Below are 21515 nucleotides of genomic sequence, written 5' to 3'. Positions count from 1 at the left end.
TCCATTTCCATCGTGTCTTGTCAATGTTTTAGTGCGACAATTGATGTTGGGTTCATCCACTTATTTTCAAACACCAAAACCCCACATTTTCCGGCTTTGTACGTGCTTATATTTGTTTATTTTTTTAATTATATTTTATATATTTTTAGTATTCATTTTTATATATATTTTAAAGTTAATTTGTGCATATCAATTAAATTTCTTACCTAAAAAATTTGAAAGAATAAATTTTAAGTTTTTGTGTTAAGATAATATTTCTGAACTTTATTTTCTCAAATTGTATTTATTTTTTTTATTAATTTTATTTTTACGCTTTGTATAATAATTAATAGTTTATTTTATATATTTAATTTTAATTATTCTATTATTTGAATATATTAACATATTTCAAATAATTTTTTTTAATTAATTACTCCATATCTTATTTTTTTGACTTAATAAAATAATAATTTTCTTTTAATTTTCTTTTGAAAATGAATGGTTAAATTTTAAATTAATTTCTGATTTATATAATATATAATAATCATTATGCATATAGAAATAAAATTTTTTTATTAACACAGGTAAAAGAAATAATTAAAAAAATAAATAAGATATATTTTTATGTAATCATATCTATGTATAAAAATAATTAAAGAAAATATTTTCTACACGGGTGAAAATTAACTTATTAATGAAAGAAAAAAAATAAATTAATTAACAATAATTGAGAAATTTCCTATTAAAATGAATGAAAATTAATTTATTAATAGAAAGGAAAGAAAAAGAGCTAAAGATTGATTGAGAAATTTCCTATTAAAAAAAGTGAAAATTAAGTTATTAATGGAAAGGGAAAAAAAATCTAAGAATTATTTGAGAAATTTCCTATTAAAGAGAGCGAAAATTAATGTATTAATTTAAAAAAGGAAATCAATTAAAACTATTTGAATAATTTATTATGAATGTGAGTGGAGATTTTTTCATTAACTGTTGTATAAAAGATAATAAATATAATTTTCCTATTAATTTAAATTATAATTAAAATTTTATTATTTTAATAGATGAATTTCTTTTTATAATATGTTATGTGGCAATATTAAAAAAAATTATAAATAGATAATCCATTTGCATAGATAAAAATTTAAAATTTAACAATGTATTAATTGTTTATAATATTTTAATTTAAATTGACTTTCATTTTAAAGACACGTCTATATCATGTGGACCCAAATAGCTACGCACCAAAATATGAAAGACAGCCTGCAATGATTTGAGGGAATTTCATTTTCAGTTCAGGAAAATATAATTTTGAATTTTGATGGTTGAGGTAGGCGGCCGACGGTTTTTGTAGTTTCAAATTTTAATAAAAATTTATATGGCATTGAAATTATTTTAATTTAATTTTAATTTTTTATTAAAAATTAAATTGAAATTATATTATATTATATTAAATTAAATTTATATATGTATTTTTTTTATTTTTTTAAATGTATTATATATTTTTAATGTAATTATATATATATTAATTTATAATTATATTAAAAATTATAATTAAATATTTTATAATTAATAAATAATTAAAATATATATATATATGATTTAAAAATAATTAAAAGATATATAATATATTATGTATTAATAATTTAATTAAAAATTTAAATATTAATTTAAATATAATTTTTTTAAAAAAATAATTATATAAAATTATTTTAAAAATCAAAAATTAAATTAAAATCATACTGAATTAAATCAAAATAGAAGAATCAATAACCATTAAAACCGAAATAATGAAGATTCAAATAAGAATTGTATCAAAATTTCAGTCTAGTTTCGATTTCTAAACAAATCCAAACTAAATTGAAACCACATAACCTAGTTCGTAGTGCTGATTAATCATTAATTACATGGAAGGAAAAAAAAAAAAAAAAAGAAGGAGAAAGCCATTCAAATGAAAAAGGCCTACTGCTTCCCAAACTAAATCCTTTATCAAAGCGTGGAGAAAAGAAACAAAAATCATAAAGACTCCAATTTCTGTTGAGTTCATAAATATTTTCATTAGTGACATAATTCTAAATTGGAAGAGGAAGAAATAATCATCATTTTTTTTTTTAGATTACTTTGCGCCAATTTCCTTCTGTTATGAATCAATTGACCAGTACATGATGTAATTTGTTGAAGAGATGATTTCCTCTTCAAGAACAACAAATGCTACACTCTTTACCTCAGAATTACAGTCCATATGTGAAAATACCCTGCATATATCCCTAGCCTTAGACTAAAAATAGAGGCTGCTATCATCTTCTGCAAGCATCGCTGATCACACTCACCATGATGATGATCTTTACTAGGCATCAGCAACTCTGGGGGAAAATAATTTTCCTTAATACAGCTCAAATAATTTTCCTTAGCTAAGCCAAGAAATCTACTAGGGAGAGCTTGAAAATCAAGTGAGAACTCAGCCCAGGAGGACATTCAGAATTTACTCTGATGATGAGCCACTGAGTTGAGGATCACTCTGATAGTACACAACATCTCCAGTGTCACTAACGTAGTGATCTTTCTTCAAGCTTCTTATCAAATTTCCAATTAGGTGAAACGGTAAAGGCCCTGACTTCTCTAGCTCCCGGTAATATTTCCCAAGCACAGGTTTAGCTGCCTCAGTCTAGATTCAAGGTTAAAGACAATGTAATTAGGAATGAAAAACAACGAATAGGAAAAAACAGAAGCTCTCTTTAGAAGTTTGTTTAGCAGAAATAAAGAATGATACTCACTGCTTCAATTAAGTGATAATGAGGGATTTGAGGAAAGAGGTGGTGAATGACATGAGTTCCAATATCATGATGGATGTTATTAATCCATCCATAGTCGCGGTCAAGTGTCGTAAGCCCTCCTCTCATATAACTCCATTCCTGTCCAATTTGAGGGAAATTCACAAACTTCAAGGAAAACAAGACAATGGCTCCATTGACAAACTTTTTTCTTTGTAGTGAAATATGTATTATAAGGGTAAACTAGCGCATGAAGCATCCCATATTTTTTGGATGTGGGTAAGTTTGATGCATGCAACTTTACCCCTGCTTTGCACAGAGGTTGTTTTTGTGGCTTAAACCCGTGACGTTCAGGTCACAAGCAGAGTATCTTTATGGTGAAATATGTATTTCTTCTTTACAAACTATTCAACATTGAATACCAACTTTCAAAAGTTGACTGCACGTCGTTAATAATGTTAACCTTTTTTTCAAATCTTTGAATTGAAGCATTAGGATGTGTAAAAAGAAAAAGCAGCACTAACAATTAAGATATGTTTACCTTTCCTCGATACCAAGGAAGTTTCTCTTCGTGACCATGGTGATGCAAGTAAGTTACAAAATCCAGCCACATAACGAATATCTGATATAAAAGCAAGATCAAGTAAAAAACTTTCTTTGATTAGACAAACACAATACAAATTCAATTTCCATGATGTAGAAATATAATTTCAAAGTGAAAAAAGGAATTTACCCAGTATGGGATACCGTAGAGCTTAAGCAGTTGAATGGGACCCATTACAAAAGATAAACCTACTAGCAAAGCAGCCATGGCCGACCAACATACAGTGGAAGTGATCACATCCTTTCTCTCATTTGGCACAAACAAGTCGCTGTCTGGATGAAAGTGAGAACCAGTTTTTCCAGGGCTTCTAGTCCACTGAGAATTGAAGAATTTATTAACTTGAAGTTCTTTCAGCTCTAAATAAAATTGCTTAACCAGATATCACACGCTTACAAGATAGACAGGGTATGCAAGCATTGGGAAAGGTACAGTGAAACGCAGTGTTCTTGTAATGCTATCCAAGCTCCTATATATTTTCTCAGAAAGCTGTAAGACAAAATGGAACTGCTAAGATTGTGGACCTCCAAAAACAATCAATGCCCAACAGAAAAGAACAGAGAATCCGTAAATGGATTAAATATAAACCACTAACCGGATGCCATGATTCATCATTTTCAACATGCCCGTGGTTTTGATGATGAGTCCTATGGCTAATTCTCCTGTAAAACAATAACCATATGAATTAAAACTTAGAGAATATGATTATAACAGAAAATATATTGAAACAAAAATGTAACATATTTTACCATCCATGATAAGGTACAAGAATTGAAGAATGAAGAAGATGCCCAACCACACTGTTTAGCTTGGGATTGTTTGAAAAGCTCCCATGCCCACTGCATAATAACCACCAAAGAAAAATAACTTATTATTCAAGAAAAGTAATAGAAAGAAGTAGCCAAAACAGATAGACAAATCTGTAAGAGAAGAGTGATTACCAATCATGGCCAAGAACAAACAAAGCCCAAAACATGGTTCCTTGAGCAGCCCAGTATAAAGGCCAAACAATCCAATTGTTAAGATAAGCTGCAGCTGCAGCCAAACCGAATACCAGAGCAACATCCCTCACCACATAGCTCATTGATTTCCACGGATCCTTAACCCAACAATGCTTTGGTATGGCCGCTCTGATATCAGCCAATTTGAACGGTGGCGGCGCTCCAGGATCAAATTCGGCTTCTTCTTCATGTTCAATCCCAGTAACGCCATTTGTTCTCTCTTCTTCTCCTTCTATCGAATCAACTCCATATGGAGCACTGACTTTAAACCCCCAACTCCTCTCTCTAAAACACCCATTAGAAAAATTGACGTAGGGGAATCTCAGATCTGCAGAAGAAGAAATCTTGCCAGCGTGCAACAATCTGAGCTTTAACGAGTTGGTGCGAGAAACGGCTTCAGTTCTGGGTCTAGGAAATAAACGAGGGAGAGGCTTTAAGCCACATTCTGATAAGACCCAGGTCGCCATTGAACACAGAGATGGAGCAGAGCACCTCTCTCCGCGACTGCGTCACTCTCAAGCTCGAGAACCAATATGTATCAAGGACGAAAAGAAAATGCGACAGTAGGTAACAGATGAGAGCGTGTCAATGCATGTTTATCTTTTGGTCAATGGATGTACCGCGTGGATGCGGATGATAACAGTAACAGTCATGTGTATCACACGTGATTTTGTTTCGTATAATTTTTCCTCGAATTGGGCCAGCGAAGGATTTTTTTAGGTGCCACGTGCACAAGCCAATATGGAATGCTTATCCTAACTTCTGCTTAAATTGGAAAATAATGGGCTGATTACATAAATTTAACCTTGAGTTTCATTAAAAAAATTGTGGTGTTTTGAATTTTTAAAATTATTATCATAACCCAATTTTTATAAAATTAAATTAAAATATATTTTAAATTCTAATTAGTATATCATAATATCAATACAATTTTAAAATTTATACTCTTTAATTTAAAGGTCTTAAAGATATTTTAATTATAATTTAACACGTTTTTAAACTAAAATTAAAATAGTACAAAGACAACTGTTTCCCGATTAAGCCTATGTGAATATTACGTTTATTAGATATTTTTTTATATAATGGATTATAGTTTATACTTTCTTATTTAAAATAGTAATTTATTTTTTAATTTTCTAATATATCTCTAATTAATATATATTGAAAAGGTTTCGATAAAAAAAATCATTGAAAAGGTAAAAAAACAATAATTTTTTTTTTAGAAATTATTAGTCAAAAAATAGTTTAGTAACATGAAGAGAGGATATATAAAAAAAGGTTAAATAAAATTTATTACATTTAATACATCTTTTTAATACATGTCAATACTACCACCATCTAATAATTACTGCTATCATCACCACTACCGTTACTATCTTACCTATCAAGTGATTGCTCTCACTTAGACACCGCAATCACTTAACAACTACCACTTAACTGATATTACTATTGCTATCACTATCACTATCACCATCACTCTACCTCTGCTCGCTCACGACCATCTTATCACTACCATCATCACTATCACCACTAGATTGCTGCCGTCACTGTCACATGTTATTTCCATTGCCGTTGTCGTCGTAACCACTACCACAACTTGACCAAGGTTAAATAAAATTTATTACATTTAATACATCTTTTTAATACATCTTTTTAATACATGTCAATACTACCACCATCTAATAATTACTGCTATCATCACCACTACCGTTACTACCATACCTATCAAGTGATTGCTCTCACTTAGACACCGCAATCACTTAACAACTACCACTTAACTGCTATTACTATTGTTATCACTATCACTATCACCATCACCATCACTCTACCTCTGCTCGCTCACGACCATCTTATCACTACCATCATCACTATCACCACTAGATTGCTGCCGTCACTGTCACATGTTATTTCCATTGCCGTTGTCATCATAACCACTACCACAACTTGACCATCATCGTCACAATAATCATCACCACTTTAACCATCTCCATCATTATTATTACTGCCACTCAGCTACTACTATACCACCATCTAATTGTAGAGGTGGTGATGATAAAATAATGTTATATATTAAAATTATATTATTAATTTAATTACATTTTATCTATATATATATATATATATATTAACAAAATGAGATTGTAATAATTACTTTACATTTCATGTCTTTTATTAATAAACATTGAACTTTGTTTAATTTGACATAACAAATTTAGGCTTTTATTTTTTTTTTAATTTTGTTGTATTATTATATTTATATTTTGATGAAGATTTTCTATTAATTTTAAAAGTTATTAATTAATTAATATTTTTTTTTCTAAAATTACATATAAAGCATAGTTATCAAAGGCTAGCTTCCAATCCAATGTACCGTAACAAGACAGAATTTTAAGGATAAAATAATTTCATTGCTTCTTCCTAAGTAGGTTGGTAACATATTTATCAAAAAAAGAAAAAGAAGTAGGTTGATAACATATCAGTAATAACTTCACAATATGCTGATTGGGATGGCCAAGTTGACAACAATATGGCACATAATATTAATTTTTAATCGATCTTGATCAGGTCTTCAAATTCAACAAATGTACTTGATTGTAAAATATCTGAAAATCTTACTTAATAAACAAAATTAAAGCTTAATTTAGATAATTTTGAAAAGTTTTTTGCACCATTAGCATCATTACCCCTTTTTTCATAATTGTGCTAGCTGTTACTTTTTAAAAATTGAAGTAAAAGAGCAATGTTTAATCAATAATAATAGATAATATTTTTTAAAAAATATAAAATTTCAAATTCCTAACGGGCAAATTATTGCATAGCCTGACTTGATTCTAAAGGAATATAACTCATTTGGCAAAGCTAATATTTCCTGGGATTAATGTATTTTTGGGCAAAGTAAGCACCTACTAAGCAAAGTTGTTCCAGTTTTTCAATTTGCAATCATTGGAGTAATAATGGCTGGTGAACAGATTTTCTCAAGGTTAGGATTTGCAGTAGCACGATCTTGGTACTAATTTTTACGCGTAAATAGATTTGAAAGTATTGCCAGCACTTGGTTTTTGGAAACTTCATCAACCTTTCTTCCAGAGTTCTGCTGCTTTTGAAGTATATTGCAATGGTGAATTTGTAAGATTCTCTGTTTTTGTTATGCCTCATGTTGCCTTTCACTTGAGAGCAAAGTCCTTTGCCCTTCAGAGACGGAACTGCAACTTTAGACCTTGGGAAGAAAGACTGATGGTGTTTGCTTGTTTGGATAACTTGTAGTGATGCATGTTTATATATGTGTGCTGGTTTAATTTCCCCTATGCTTATTGAACTCGTTTGTTGGATTTCAATATGATAATTGAATTTTAGTTTTAGTTATGGCAACTTAATTGAAACAAAGTTGATATAAATTGAAATTCAGTGATCATCCTGAAATTCAATAATAATTTCAATAACAATAGTGAAATTAAACCATATAAAGTTCCATAATTGCATATCCTCATTATTGTTTCTCCCTGAACATTGTAGGTTTTCTCCAAGCCGACAGAAAACAGGCTCCCTGGTGAAATTGAGTTGAGGGACAAGAATTATTCATGGCGAAGAAAGTGCCTAGCCTCTGAGAAGTCGATGTGATTTACACTTCTAGATGCGTGATGCACTAAGCAGCTATTTTAATGATGGAGAAGATATTGCCTCTTCACCTGTTCCTAACTTCTGCAGTTCTACATCCATTCTTTCTCAAGGCAGGCATTAAATTGTGATAGCTGACTTACAGGTCTTCTGAAGACTAGTTGTCACTGTTTCTCTCTATTTCATGTTTTGCATTTAACACTGTCTTCTATCATTGCTCTTAAAATGTTATTCAGCAGAAGCATAATATATGGCTAAAAATACACAGCATTGTTAGTAACAACTTTACAGCATTCAGGAAAATGGAAATAATTTTCAATTTTATCACTACTTTTGGGATATTGATTTGTTATATATAGGCTGGATTAACACCATTAATCGATCAAATTTGAAATCCTCCATTTCGTATCATATTTAACAAAGGGAAGTACTCCACAAAGAAAATTTACTACTCTTTCCTTTTGTTCCATAACAGTAAATGAAAAAAAAAATGCTGAAAGCAGCTGTACTTTAAAAATAAAAAAATAATAAAAAAAATGGTGACAACATTTGCTTCACATCATAGATGACGAAAATTGAAAATTCACTCCTAAATAATAAAGGGTGCGACCACATGAAGCACATGCTAAATTGCTAACCAAACCAGATTTTCCCCTTTTCGTACTTGCACAGTTTTAGATTCTCCGTTACCTTAAAAAATTCATTTGCCAATGATGCGAAGTCTTCAGCTCCATTTTGCAGCTCTGCAGTACGCCTGCTGATTCTCTGATAAAAGCAAATATAATTGCAATACCAATACTTTTGGTTAGTTTTTTTTGGATAGACACGATAAAATACACAGTAGTTTAGTTTTCAAACAAAGGGTGACCACTAGCTCCAATTCTTCTTCTGATTGGAAGAGAAAACTGATGGGTTCATCTGCAGCAGCAGCAAGGACCTTATCATGAAGACAAGGAAGAGACTCTGGAATCCTAGAAAAAAATATTGTTCTGTTAAACTTTTGAACTTGGGCTAGTGATTTCGTCATATCATTGGATAAAGATAGATTAAGGTACCTGAAACCATTTTCACCAGACAGTAGTAAGACGAAGGCCAACTCACACCCATTTCCCTACTGAATCCTCAACATTAGAAACAAACCATTTAATGAATCATCAAGAGTACCTAACAAGTAACAATATCAAAAATCCAAAAGAAAGGATACCAATGTAATCTGCCCATTGTCAAAACTCATCTTCTTCTCCATGTTTGTTTTGTAGTTCACCTAAGAATTGACATTAAGGAGCTTTCTTTCACCAATTCAAAATATGGAAAAGATCAGCCCAGGTACAAGTATCAACATATCAATGAATTGACCTTATGCTAGCCGGGAGGGCTTTCAAAAACATTGGTAAGACATTATGTTAAGAAGGTAATGTCACATAATCCTTGAGTTAGGGTTTTTGCTCCAAGAATGAAAAAGAAAGGAGATGAGATAGTAGAAGAAATAGGTATGAGAAAGAGGGAGAGAGAATAAATGAGGCAAGAATAACATTTTCTTTATTGAACATGACTCCTTCCCTTCTTCGATTACATTTCTATTTATAGATAGCCTCTCAACTAAGTTTGAATTCTTAACAACCTTCAGTTATTTCCCTCCATTTACAACTGCCCATAACAGCTCATATCCTACTTATACAATATATTCTCCTATACATTCCCTGAGCTCCTATTCCTCTCGTTATCATAACATTCCCCACTTTTTGAGATCATTCTTGTCCTCAAGAATGAATAATGAGAGCTACAACTGTAACACTGAAAGGAAAAACCAAAATCTTGAATTTGGAGATGAATGCATGCCCATGTATAGTAGTTTCCTTGCTATTTTGATTGGAAAACTATTGCCTCCATATCCAGAAAATGAACGTATACTTTAGTTGCAGAAAATAACCTAGAAGAAAGAATCAAAATGTGGAAATGAATTTTTTTTTCCTTTTTCTTATCCAAATTTCTCATGCTTGTTCCTTCAAAATCACAATACTTTGATGGCTGAGCTTTCTTTCTTTCCCTTCTTGATATTTCCCATTCATCTTCTATGAGACTTACAGGATTACAACAGCTACACTCACAATCTTGGTTAGTAGAATTCTGCCACTTGCTTACAGTACCCACACTTTTTGTAACTCCATCTTTCTTGTTGTCAAAAATATTCCCATGAATTTCTATAGCAAGAATTTCATTTTTAGCTTTTGCATTCCCCATTGCAAACTCCAGTATCATATCATCACCATTCACATGCTTCTCCTCCTCGTAGTCCTCTCTTGTATTAGACGTATAAGAAATAAGATCCTGCTCTTGCTTCATCTCAGTGTACTTGTCTTTCTTATTGGAAGTTTCGTCGGAAGCATCTTGTTCTTCACTTGAATTTTCAAAAAGTGGATCCTCGACCGCAACATTCTCCTTTACCACTTGAATTGCTTCCATCACTTTGTCTCTTTTCTCTTGAAACGACTTCTCATATTTCTCTAATTTTTGAAACAACAATTCTTCTTGCCTTTTTAATCCTCTTTTGACAATTTTCATAATCCTATGAAGTAACTTCTGTTCCCAAGGATGGCCTTCCATGATCATCTTGTAGAAGGTTGGGTAGGATGTCAGAAAATTTTGTTTCTCAGATAAGAAAAAATTATAGGAACAGGGGAAGAAAAGTTGAGGCAGCATTAAGGATTTCAAGAATTTCAAGAAAGAATAAAGAAAAGAAACCCTAACAGGGTAGAAATTGGAAATAGAGAGATTGAGAAGAATTTGATAGAAGGAAAAGGAATAAGGTAGCCAGCAAGAGAGGGGGAAAAAAAACCCCTTTTTTTTTATCTCAAATAGTTCTGGAATTTGGGAAAAGTTTAGTTCTCAAGAAAGAGGAAATAAGGAAAAGGTGGAGGAAGAACAAAAATTTCAAGAATTTCAAGAAACTTGTTTCTTGAAATGCTGGAAATGAGAAATTAAAGAAGGGAATAGATGAAAGAACAAGAAAGTAACAGAAGAAGAAAGAAGATTCAAGAATTTCAAGAAAGAAAGAAGAAGACGAAGAAATAGAGGTGAGAAAGGGAAGAAATTTCAAGGAGAGAAGGAAGAAGAAATAGAGGGAAGAAAGGGAAGAAATTTCAAGGAAGAAGAAAAGAAGTAATAGAGGGAAGAAGAGAAAGAGAGGAGAGCAGAGAAAAACCTGGAATTCTGAAATTTTGGAAGACTCCCATGGATCTACTTAGAGTTGTGACTCCAACAGATAATATTGGAAGTAAACCCAGCTCAGATCAGGGCTCTGATATCAATTTGTCACATAATCCTTGAGTTAGGGTTTCTGCTCCAAGAATGAAAAAGAAAGGAGATTGAGATAATAGAAAAAATAGGGATGAGAAATAGATAGAGAGAATAGATGAGGGAAGAATATTATTTTCTTTACTGATCATAACTCTTTCCTTTCTTCCATTACATTTCTATTTATAGACTCTCAACTAAGTTTGATTTCTTAACAACCTTCAGTCATTTCCCTCCATTTACAACTGCCCATAACAGCTCATATCCTACTTATACAATACACTCTCCTATACATTCCCTCAGCTCCTATTCCTCTCATTATCATAACAGATAAGTTATACTCTACAGTCAACATTCTTATATTAATAATCTTAGCATTGAAAGCATTTCACCTGATTTCAATTGATTCAGTCCAAAACAGCAAGATCAGTCCACAGACTTTGTCATCCTTCCTAAAAGTTTCCAACAGCAAGGGTTCGAATGTTTCACTTTAAAAATGGATTTATTGTTTCCCTAAAAATAATTTAGCTATCATTTAACTTGTGAACAGAGTATGAAGCAATAGTAAGCATGCACAAGGGCAACAGAACTACATGAATCACACTCTGTTTAAAGAACAAGCACAATGAATCCACACAACAAAGAGAATAAGTGAATCCATTAATCTTTCACCGATGAGTGCAATACCTGCAGAGGAATGATGTTCGCTGCATTGTGAATTAGCCCCTTTTGAAGTAATTTCATCCAGAGGTTGATTCTTGTTAATAGCCGCATCTCTAGATGCTTTCCATTGGTTGTAGTAGAGACAGAAGTGTTGTCCTCTGTGATAAAAGTAAAATAAAGTTTTCTAATTTGCAAGTGCAACCAAAGTTTAGGAAAGGAAAAGATCTTATTGCTTCCTAATTGAAGACAATACTTGCCTATAACATACATGGAAATTGCAATTGATTTCTTTTTTGGGTGCCATGGATGAGAATTGATCATGCCACCACTACCACTATCGATTATTTTAAGAAATGCATCCTTGGTTAAGAAAAACATGACTTCCTCCACAGGGGTTCGCTAAAATGTTAATTGCTTTTGACTTTTTACAAGAATACCAATATTTTCACAAATTGTCTAGCTCACTGAAATGACAGGAGAAAAGGAACTCGATACACAGTCCGTGAAGAAGAGAACTGATAATGAATTCATGTCAAGCACTGCCATGTGAAATAGAAACATCAAATTTAAAATCCATCTGAACAAGGAAAGCTAAAATCACTTGAAAATTTAGCAGAAAAGTAATTGGGAAACAAGCATGAATAAAAGATGGATGATTCTCACCCTACCACATTCAAAACCTACAGCAAGTTTGGCACCAGAAGTCGCAAATTGTAGCACATGAATTGGGGAATTCAGAAAAGGAAAAACAGCCCTACAATGAGGTCCTTCCTCTTGAGGCAAATTGCAAACTATGAGACAAATAAATATGTTACGTTGAGATAGTGAAGGATTTAGAAGAAATTTTTGAAAGAGTCGAAGCAATAAAGTAAGCCTCTCAGATCCTCAAAACAAATTAATTATATGTTTCTCTTCCTTGTCATACTTAATTTTAACCATCAATCCCATAGAAGCGATTATGCCCATATAAGTTAAGGTGAAGTCCCAGACAAAGAAAGACAACCCTAGATTTGGGTTCTGTCTCCAATGTTCCAATAACTACATGCGTGGTATCAATTATCACAAATCATACTAAAAAAATCCACTATGGCTAAATCCAGCAGTGTTTTGCAAACCTAATACACATGGAAAAAAAAACTATTACATATGTCATCGTACCGAGGGTTGCCCAATCGCTTTTCACATCCTTGATTAAGGAGGAAGCTGAAACAAAAGTTATCTCTGCAGCTCCAACTCGGTGCAAGGCCACAACAGAATCTCCATTCTTGCATAGTCCTTTCGTCTTGGCATGTTGAATGGCAAAATTCAAAGATTCTTCTGTTGTCTCTGCATGAGAAGCCCTAGCAGATCCTGCATATAATTATAAAACAGGTACCAACACGCCGCAAAATAAGGCTATGCCTTGCAGGAGCTTCATCACTACAGGACCAATCAAAGGAATCGGTCTTAATCTCAGGTGAACTACAGATAAAATAGGCATGCCAGGTCGGTATTTAGCCACCAGTTTTGCAGTACCTCCCAGGTTAAGACCTATATAAGAGATGCTTTTGCTGAACATAATACTCCTTAAAGCATGTAGACATATCATAAGAAATTTAATGATCACTAGGAATCAGTCTTAGTTTTTCAAGATGGATAATATAATTTGTGCAAGCCAAAGTCCTACCAACCCTATTATTATTTGACATGAAGTTGCAACAAAATTCAATGGAATTGGGTTGTCTCCAGTTAAATAAGACAGAAGAAGGGACAGTAAACAGAATGATTATGCTTTTGCAGCCATTTTCCCATTATACAGCATAAAGGATATGTTATCTTCACTTTAAATGGCACCCTAGCAAGTGATCCACAAATAATATGCTGTGACCATCTAATGAGCTTTTCATGAACAACTTACTGATGAAACCTAGATTATTCAGGGCCAATTTGCCAATTGTCATCATCTATTAACTTCCTCATATAAAATTGCATTTCCCTTTGTTATCAATTCCTCCCACTATAACAAGTCAAGAAAGTACTATGCAACCCAACTATGAATATGAACCTAAATAGTAGCTGAGCATCACCGATAATATGCTTCAAGACCAACATACCACAAATTATATTATCCAACCTGAAAAAATTAATAGCACTCTAGCCCTAAATAAGTTTTTGCATCCATTTTGCTAAAGGACAATTGAAGTAAATCCCTACAGACCTACATTAAGAAAACAGACCATTACAAAGATCAAATATTAACCTCATACTATAATCTAATAGAAGAGCCATGCTTCAGCATAAGCTTGAAGAGATATGTAACAAGGAAAATTAGCACATTCCTAACTTTCAAAAGCATAACTTATACCTCAAAAGCACAAAAATCAAAAGCATTACCAGAAGACTCCGTCAATAAGAACTAAAACCGCATACAAGTGAAAGATCTAAGCACCGGGAAAGTAACTCATATCCATTCAAACCAAAAAAGTAGCAATAACAACGACGATAATAAAGTACCAATTAATATCAACATCTAAACACTTAAAATTTAAAAAGAAAAAAAAAACCCTAAAGTGATAAGAACAGAACAGCTTAAGCCGTAAGCACAACAGCTCCACCATTCTCCTTTATCTTTTTCTCAGCAATCTTGGACACCAGCTTCGCTTTCACCACAACCGGCTTGTTCTCTGGCAGAGCACCCTTCCCCAATACCTTGAAGTAGCCATACTGAGTGACATCGATCATTGGCACATTGTCCTTGCTAGCCTTATCCTTCACTTCCTGAGGGATCAACGACCAAAGCTTGTCGATGTTGACGATGGGGCAGTAGAACTTGTTCCGCAACTTGTGGAAGTATCGCATACCGACCTTTCCAAAATACCCAGGATGGTACTTGTCGAAGAGGATCCTGTGGTGATGCATGCCTCCGGCATTACCGCGACCTCCTGGATGCTTCCTGTGCTTGCCAATACGCCCATGTCCAGCGCTCACGTGGCCTCGCTTCTTCCGGTTCTTCTTAAATCGGGTGGTCATTTTACTAAGCGGCTGTGTCGGATAAAAGAACCAGGAGAGGTAGGGTTTTGAACATTTATAGAGGGTGAGAATTGGCTTCACGTAGTTGTATCATTTTGCCCAATTGTGTCAAAGTCCAATGTAAATAAAACGACGCCGTTTCGAAGCGTAAGCGTTAGCATTTTAGACACGTCCGTTCTTTTCAAGCCACAGGAATTAATTTTAACTGTCATCACTAATTTTGTTGATGAAGTCATTTTTAGTCATTATATTTTAATTAGTTTTAATTAAAATATTTATTTTTATTTTTTATTATGATTAATTACTCAATACAGCCTAAAATTTAATAAAATTTTTATGCAGCGTGTTTTATGTGATTTTAAATTTAAAAATATATATATATATCTTGATTTAGTCTGATTAAAATCTTTTTAGTTTATAAATAAAATTAATAAATATAATAAATAGTATAGAAATAAAATTTATTTTTTTTATTTTTTAATCTGACCCAATAAAACATTAATTTTTTATAATTTATAGTTACACAAGATATATTATATAAGAGTTTCATTAGAGATTCTATTGGATTTTAATTTAAATGACTGAAAGTAAAAAAAAATAATTTAATTAAAGTAAATTAAAATATAATAATTGAAATAAAATGATTAATAAAATTAAGTGGGTGTTGTTAAGAATTTTATTCTAATAATTACGTAGTATTTGGCTATTGAAATTTCTTTTATCCAAAAAAGTATTTGAAATATATGTATATATATATAATTTTTATTATCATTCCCATTCCCTTACATATGAAATCTTCGAAATCGTTAAAATATTCCATCTTTGACATCGAAAAATGATATAGGCCTTACACTGCAACTTTAGACCTGGAGGAAAAACTCTTCATGGTAAGTGTTTGCTTGTTTGGGCAACTTTTAGTGATGCATGCCTATGTGTGCGTTGGTTTAATTTCCCTTGTGATTATTGAGCTCGTTTGCTGTTGGCAACACAAAATTTTACTAAACCTCTAAAGTGGCAAATTTATTGAAACAAAGTTCATATAAATTGAAGTGATCATATTGAAATTCAATAATAACTTCAATAAGTGAAATTAAGCCATATAAAGTTCCATATTTGCATGTTCTCATCATTGTTTCTCTCTGGACATTGTAGGCTTTCTTCAAGCTAACAAAAAACACGTTCCTTGCGAGATTGAGTCGACGGACCTTGTTGGCAAAAATCTGAATAAATTTTTCTTAAAGTCACTCAATTTTGTAATTATTTTATTTCAATCATTATATTTTAATTTATAATCAAATAAAATCTCTAATGAAATTTTTGAATCACGCGTTTTACTTTATTTTAAATCATAAAAGTTTATCTCTTTACTAGATCGAATTATAAAACCAAAAAAAAATAAATATATTTTATACAAATATATTTTACAAACAAATTTTATATCCATATTGCTGATTACATTCACTAACACCGAAAGAAAAAAACAAATTTCAATCATATCCAATAATATATATATATATATATAATTTAAAATCTCATAAGATACTCTACATAAGATTTTTATCGAAAATTCTATCTGATTATAGTCTGAATGAGTATTAATGAATAAAAAATAAAATATGAGTAATTTTATTAAAATCCATTAAAATATAATAACTGAAATGACTAAAATGAAACAGTTAGCGAAATTGAAATTGAGTGAGTGAAGGTAACATTTATCCCAAACTATGCGTGATGCAATAAGCAGGTACTTAATGACGGAGAAGATAATGCCACTTCTTCTGTTCCCAACTTCTGCAGTTCGGCTTCCATTCATTCTCAAGGCAGACGTTAAATTGTGACAGGTGACTTACAGATCTACAGAAGACTAGTCTGTTCCACCGACAAACTGTTTCTCTTAATTTCATGTTTTGGATTTTAGGGTTTCTATCATTGCTCTTAAAATGTTCTTCAGCAGAAGCATAATATATAGCTAACAATACACAGCATGGCCGTATTAGTAACAACTTTCCAGCATTCAGGAAAATGGAAATAATTTCCAATTTTATCATTACTTTTGGGACATTGATCTGCGAGATTACCACCATTAATCATTTGATCAACATTTGAAATCCTCCATTTCACATCAGATTAACAAGGGGAATACTCCACAAAGAATATTCACTACTCTTTCCTTTCGTTCCATAGCAGGAAATTTATAAAAAAAAAAAAAAAATCTACCGTGCAAAGAATGTTTTTAAAAAAATGCTGGAAGCAGCTGTATTTGCCGTAAAAAAAAACTGAGCGCACCATCATTTGCTTTACATTATAGACAATGAAAACTCACTCTTAAATTAAAAGCTCTTAATTTTCTGCTACAAGCAACAGCTGACTTGAGAACATGATATCCAGTGCTTTAAATGCCTGGGATCAGCTCCCACATCCCTGAACAAATCTAGTAAGAAAGGGTGTGGCCAAATGAAACACATGCTAACCAAAACCAGATTTTCCCCTTTTCATACATGCCACCATTTTCGATTCTCCATTGCCTTAACAAGTTTTTTTTTTTTTGGATAGAGATGATGAAATACAAGAGCAAAATCAAGTTTAATGCCACGACTACAATTATCGCCTTTTCTCTCACCATTGCCACTCAAAATAATTATGTGGTAGGTTAGTTTCCAAACAAAAGTTGATATGCCCTATTTAAAAACTAAAATAAGCTCCATGCTAATCCTTCAACATCATACCTCCAGTTTTTCATGTCTGTCCACAACCTTGTTTCTTGCTTGTGCAGCAACTGACAAGGCATCCTAAAAACAATTACCGCAAATAAGTAACCCATTGAAATAAATGTCACCTTGAAGAAAAGAAGTTGAGAACTAAATAAATGTCATCTCTAGGACAGCAAGATCTCGAGTTGCAAACAGAGCCAAATGAATTAAAAAATTTTTAAAAAAAAATCAAGATATTACCCCATCTTTTCTATATTGAGCTATAATTTCCTCAAGTATCCTTAGTCCGGGTTTCATATCACCAGCCTTGCCTAATAATTGTTCCCTTTCTGTATCTTCTATGCAGTACAATAACAATATTGTTAAAGACAATTAACGAGTAAAAGAACATATTAAATATGGAAAATTCAAATTTACCTCTGTTTATATTTTTCACTTCCTGCAATGTAGTTACCGTGGGCAGAATTGATTCATCTATCTCAATATCATCTGCACTTCAGAAAATCAATCAGTAAAAGAATAAGCCACAGAAAAGAATAAGGTGAATATAGATGTGGACAAAACCTATACTCTACAGCCTCCTGAATATCAGTAACAGCTGGAGATGATTCTGAGTATCGTGGCTTTGAGAAAATGTCCTCTAGGTGACTAAAATTGGATTGAGGTGTTGGAGTAGTATCAGTGGTCTGCTCTTCTTTCCCTGCTTTAAAGCCATTGACAATACCAGCTAGAATCCCAGGCCTAATCCCCTGCAGCACATACACAAGCTATAAAAAAGAAGAATACTCAACTCAACTCAACTTAACTAAGCCTTTTATCCCAAAAATTTGGGGTCGGCTATATGGATTCGCTTTCTCCACTCTGAACGATTTTGGGTTAAATCCTCGGAAATGTGTAATGCTTCTAGGTCATGTTGTACTACTCTCCTCCAAGTCAATTTAGGTCTACCACTTTTTTTCTTTCTATCCTCTAACCTAATGTGCTCTACTTGTCTAACTGGAGCCTCCGTATGTCTACGCTTCACATGACCAAACCACCTCAATCTCCCTTCTCTCAACTTATCTTCAATTGGCACCACTCCTACCTTTTCTCTAATACTCTCGTTACGAACTTTATCTAATCTAATATGGCCACTCATCCACCTTAACATTCTCATCTCTACAACTCTTATCTTAGATGCATACGGCTCTTTCAGTGCCCAACACTCACTATCATATAACATAGCCGGTCGTACGGCTGTACGGTAAAATTTTCCTTTCAATTTATTAGGAATCTTACGATCACATAAAACTCCCGTGGCACGTCTCCACTTCAACCATCCGACTTTAATCCTATGACTAACATCCTCCTCACATCTCCCATCTACTTGAAGGACTGAGCCTAGATATTTAAAGTGATTACTTTGGGGCAGTATCACTCCATTCAAACTAACTCCTTCCCTATCGCCAGTTTGGCATTCACTGAACTTGCAATGCATGTATTCTGTCTTCGTTCTACTTAACTTGAAACCCTTTGACTCTAGAGTTCTTCTCCAAAGTTCTAGCTTTCTATTGACTCCTCGTGTCTCATCTATCAGAACAATATCATCCGCAAACATCATGCACCAAGAAATACTATAAAAAGAAGAATAATAACAAATATAAATATGGACAAGTTTTGTTGTTAATTTGGACCTGCTGCTTCTTCTGATTGGAAGAGAAACCGATGAAAGCATCAGCAGCAGTAAGGACCTTATCATGAAGATAAGGAAGAGACTGGAATCCTAGAAAAAACATCTTTCAGTTAAACTTTTGAAGTTGTGCTAGTGTTTTTGTCATAACATTGGCTAAAGATAGATTAAGGTACTTGAAACCATTTTCACCAGACCGTAGCGAGACGAAGGCCAACTCACACCCATTTGCCTAAAGTATCCTCAACATTAGAAACAAACCATTTAACAAATCATAAAGAGTAGCTAACAATTAACAATTTCAAAAAATCCAAAGAAAAGGATACCAAAGTAATCAGCCCATTGTAAAAACTAATCTTCTTTTCCATGTTTGTTTTGTAGTTCCACCTAAGAATCGACAATGGGAAGCTTTCTTTCACCAATTCAAGATCTGGAAAAGATCTGCCCAGGTACAAGTGTCAACAATATCAATGAACTGACCTTAGTATGCTAGCTGGGAGGGCTTTCAAAAATATTGGTAAGACATCATGTTAAGATGGTAAGTTATGCTCTATGGTCAAGATTCTTATATTAATTATCTTAGCATTGCAAGCATTTCACCTAATTTCAATTGGTCCAGTCTGAAACAGCAAGATCAATCCACAAACATTGTCATCCTTCCTAAAAGTTGAAGTCCAATAGCAAGGGTTCGAATGTTGCACTTTAAAAATGGATTTATTGTTCCCCTGTAAATAATTTAGCTATCATTTAACTTGCGAACATAGTGTGAAGCAGTTGGAAGTATATACAATGGCAACATAACTACCTGAATCACAATATGGCTAAATCCAGCAGTGTTTTGCAAAACTAACCATGTGGAAAAAAAAAATCTCTTACATATGTCATCACACCAAGGATTGGCCAATCGCTTTTCACATCTTTGATTAAGGAGAAGCAAGAAGCTGAAACAAAAGTTATCTCTGCAGTTCCAACTTGGTGCAAGGCACAACAGAATCTCCATTCTTGCATAGTCCTTTCATCTTGGCATGTCAAATGGCAAAATTCAAAGGTTCTTCTGTTGTCTCTGCATGAGAATCCCTAGCAGATCCTGCATATAATTATAAAACAGGTACAAACATGCTGCAAAATAAGGCTATGCCTTGCAGGAGCTATCACTGCAGGACCAATCAAAGGAATCAGTCTTAATCTCAGGCACAAACACAGATAAAATAGGCATGCCAGGTAGGTATTTAGCCACCAGTTTTGCAGTACTTCCCTGTATAAGAGATGCTTTTGCTGAACATAATACTCCTAAAAAAATGTAGGCATACCATAAGAAATTAAATGATAACTAGGAATCAGTCTTAGTTTTTCAAGCTGGATAATATAATTTGAACAATCCAAAGTCCTACCAATCCTATTAATGACAATGGAGTTGCAACAAAAATTCAATGCCACTTCATTGAATCGAGTTCCATCTCCAGTTAAATAAGACAGAAGAAGGGGACAGTAAACAGAGTGATTAAGCTCTTGTGACCATTTTCCTACTATACAGCATAAAGGATATTTTGTTTTCATTTTAAATGGCACACTAGCAAGTGATCCACAAATAATATGTTTTGACCATCTAATGAGCTTTTCTTTAAGTCATTAACAACTTACTGAACCTTCATTATTCTGTCATTGCGCCTCTCACCAGGAATAAGCTCATTAGATGGACTTATACTGGGCCAATCTGCCAATTTTCATCATCTATTAACTTCCTCACATAATATTGCATTTTCTTTTGTTATCAATTCCTGCTACCATAACAAGTAAAGAAAGTACCATGCGTCCCAACTATGAATATGAACCTAAATAGTAGTTGAGCATCATCCAATTATATGCATCAAGACCAACATACCACACATTATATTATCCAGCCTAAAAAAATTAAAAGCACTCTAGCCCTAAGTAAGTTTCTGCATCCATTTTGCTAAAGGACAATTGAAGTAAAACCCTACAGACCAACATTATGAAAACATATCATTACAGAGACGAATTTATATAACAACAAAATCTAGGCGGTAGATACTATAATTTGGCCATATTTGATGGTGTTAGAATCATATCATCTGCTACAAGATCAAATATTAACCTCATACTAGAAGTAGAACAGCCACACTTCAGGCTTCAGCATAAGCTTGAAGAAAAATATAACAATGGAAAATTATCACATTCCTAATT

General features: G+C 32.8%; 4 protein-coding genes across 16 annotated transcripts; all 4 read right to left on the bottom strand.

Annotated features, from left to right (window-relative positions):
• Window positions 1-2053: 2053 nt before the first annotated feature.
• Window positions 2054-4945, bottom strand: LOC110665331 (omega-3 fatty acid desaturase, chloroplastic). Its single transcript, XM_058147023.1, has 8 exons — window positions 4290-4945; window positions 4098-4187; window positions 3944-4010; window positions 3745-3837; window positions 3481-3666; window positions 3289-3369; window positions 2751-2888; window positions 2054-2641 (listed from the first exon to the last, which is right to left on the bottom strand). Exons 1-8 carry the CDS (start codon window positions 4814-4816, stop codon window positions 2459-2461), a joined length of 1365 nt encoding a protein of 454 aa, XP_058003006.1. The 5' UTR covers window positions 4817-4945; the 3' UTR covers window positions 2054-2458.
• A 4237-nt stretch (window positions 4946-9182) lies between these two features.
• On the bottom strand, window positions 9183-14195 carry LOC131179907 (uncharacterized). 4 transcript variants are annotated; one of them, XM_058147022.1, is made up of 3 exons: window positions 13080-14195; window positions 11167-12712; window positions 9183-10574 (listed from the first exon to the last, which is right to left on the bottom strand). In XM_058147022.1, the coding sequence occupies exon 3, from the start codon at window positions 10572-10574 to the stop codon at window positions 9825-9827; it is 750 nt and encodes a 249-aa protein (XP_058003005.1). In that variant the 5' UTR covers window positions 11167-12712; window positions 13080-14195; the 3' UTR covers window positions 9183-9824. The 4 variants fall into 4 exon arrangements, with proteins under 4 accessions (XP_058003005.1, XP_058003003.1, XP_058003002.1 ...); XM_058147020.1 differs by having other exon boundaries at window positions 9183-11301; window positions 11946-12712; XM_058147019.1 differs by having other exon boundaries at window positions 9183-12079; window positions 12585-12712.
• A 147-nt stretch (window positions 14196-14342) lies between these two features.
• Window positions 14343-14993, bottom strand: LOC110665344 (60S ribosomal protein L27a-3-like). Its single transcript, XM_021825408.2, has one exon. The coding sequence runs from the start codon at window positions 14928-14930 to the stop codon at window positions 14490-14492; it is 441 nt and encodes a 146-aa protein (XP_021681100.1). The 5' UTR covers window positions 14931-14993; the 3' UTR covers window positions 14343-14489.
• Window positions 14994-17149: 2156 nt separating this feature from the next.
• Window positions 17150-21461, bottom strand: LOC110665352 (uncharacterized). 10 transcript variants are annotated; one of them, XR_002496856.2, is made up of 3 exons: window positions 18059-21461; window positions 17882-17979; window positions 17150-17719 (listed from the first exon to the last, which is right to left on the bottom strand). XR_002496856.2 is itself a non-coding variant. In XM_058147018.1 (3 exons), exons 1-3 carry the CDS (start codon window positions 19414-19416, stop codon window positions 18127-18129), a joined length of 291 nt encoding a protein of 96 aa, XP_058003001.1. In that variant the 5' UTR covers window positions 19417-21461; the 3' UTR covers window positions 17150-18126. The 10 variants fall into 10 exon arrangements, 1 of the variants encoding a protein (XP_058003001.1); XR_002496864.2 differs by having other exon boundaries at window positions 17882-17976; XR_009148846.1 differs by having other exon boundaries at window positions 17150-17979; window positions 18059-18130; window positions 18206-21461.
• Window positions 21462-21515: the final 54 nt, after the last annotated feature.

This window comes from Hevea brasiliensis, chromosome 5 (genome assembly GCF_030052815.1).
Source record: "Hevea brasiliensis isolate MT/VB/25A 57/8 chromosome 5, ASM3005281v1, whole genome shotgun sequence".
Taxonomy (NCBI): domain Eukaryota; kingdom Viridiplantae; phylum Streptophyta; class Magnoliopsida; order Malpighiales; family Euphorbiaceae; genus Hevea; species Hevea brasiliensis.
This window is presented reverse-complemented; position numbering and strand designations above follow the sequence as displayed.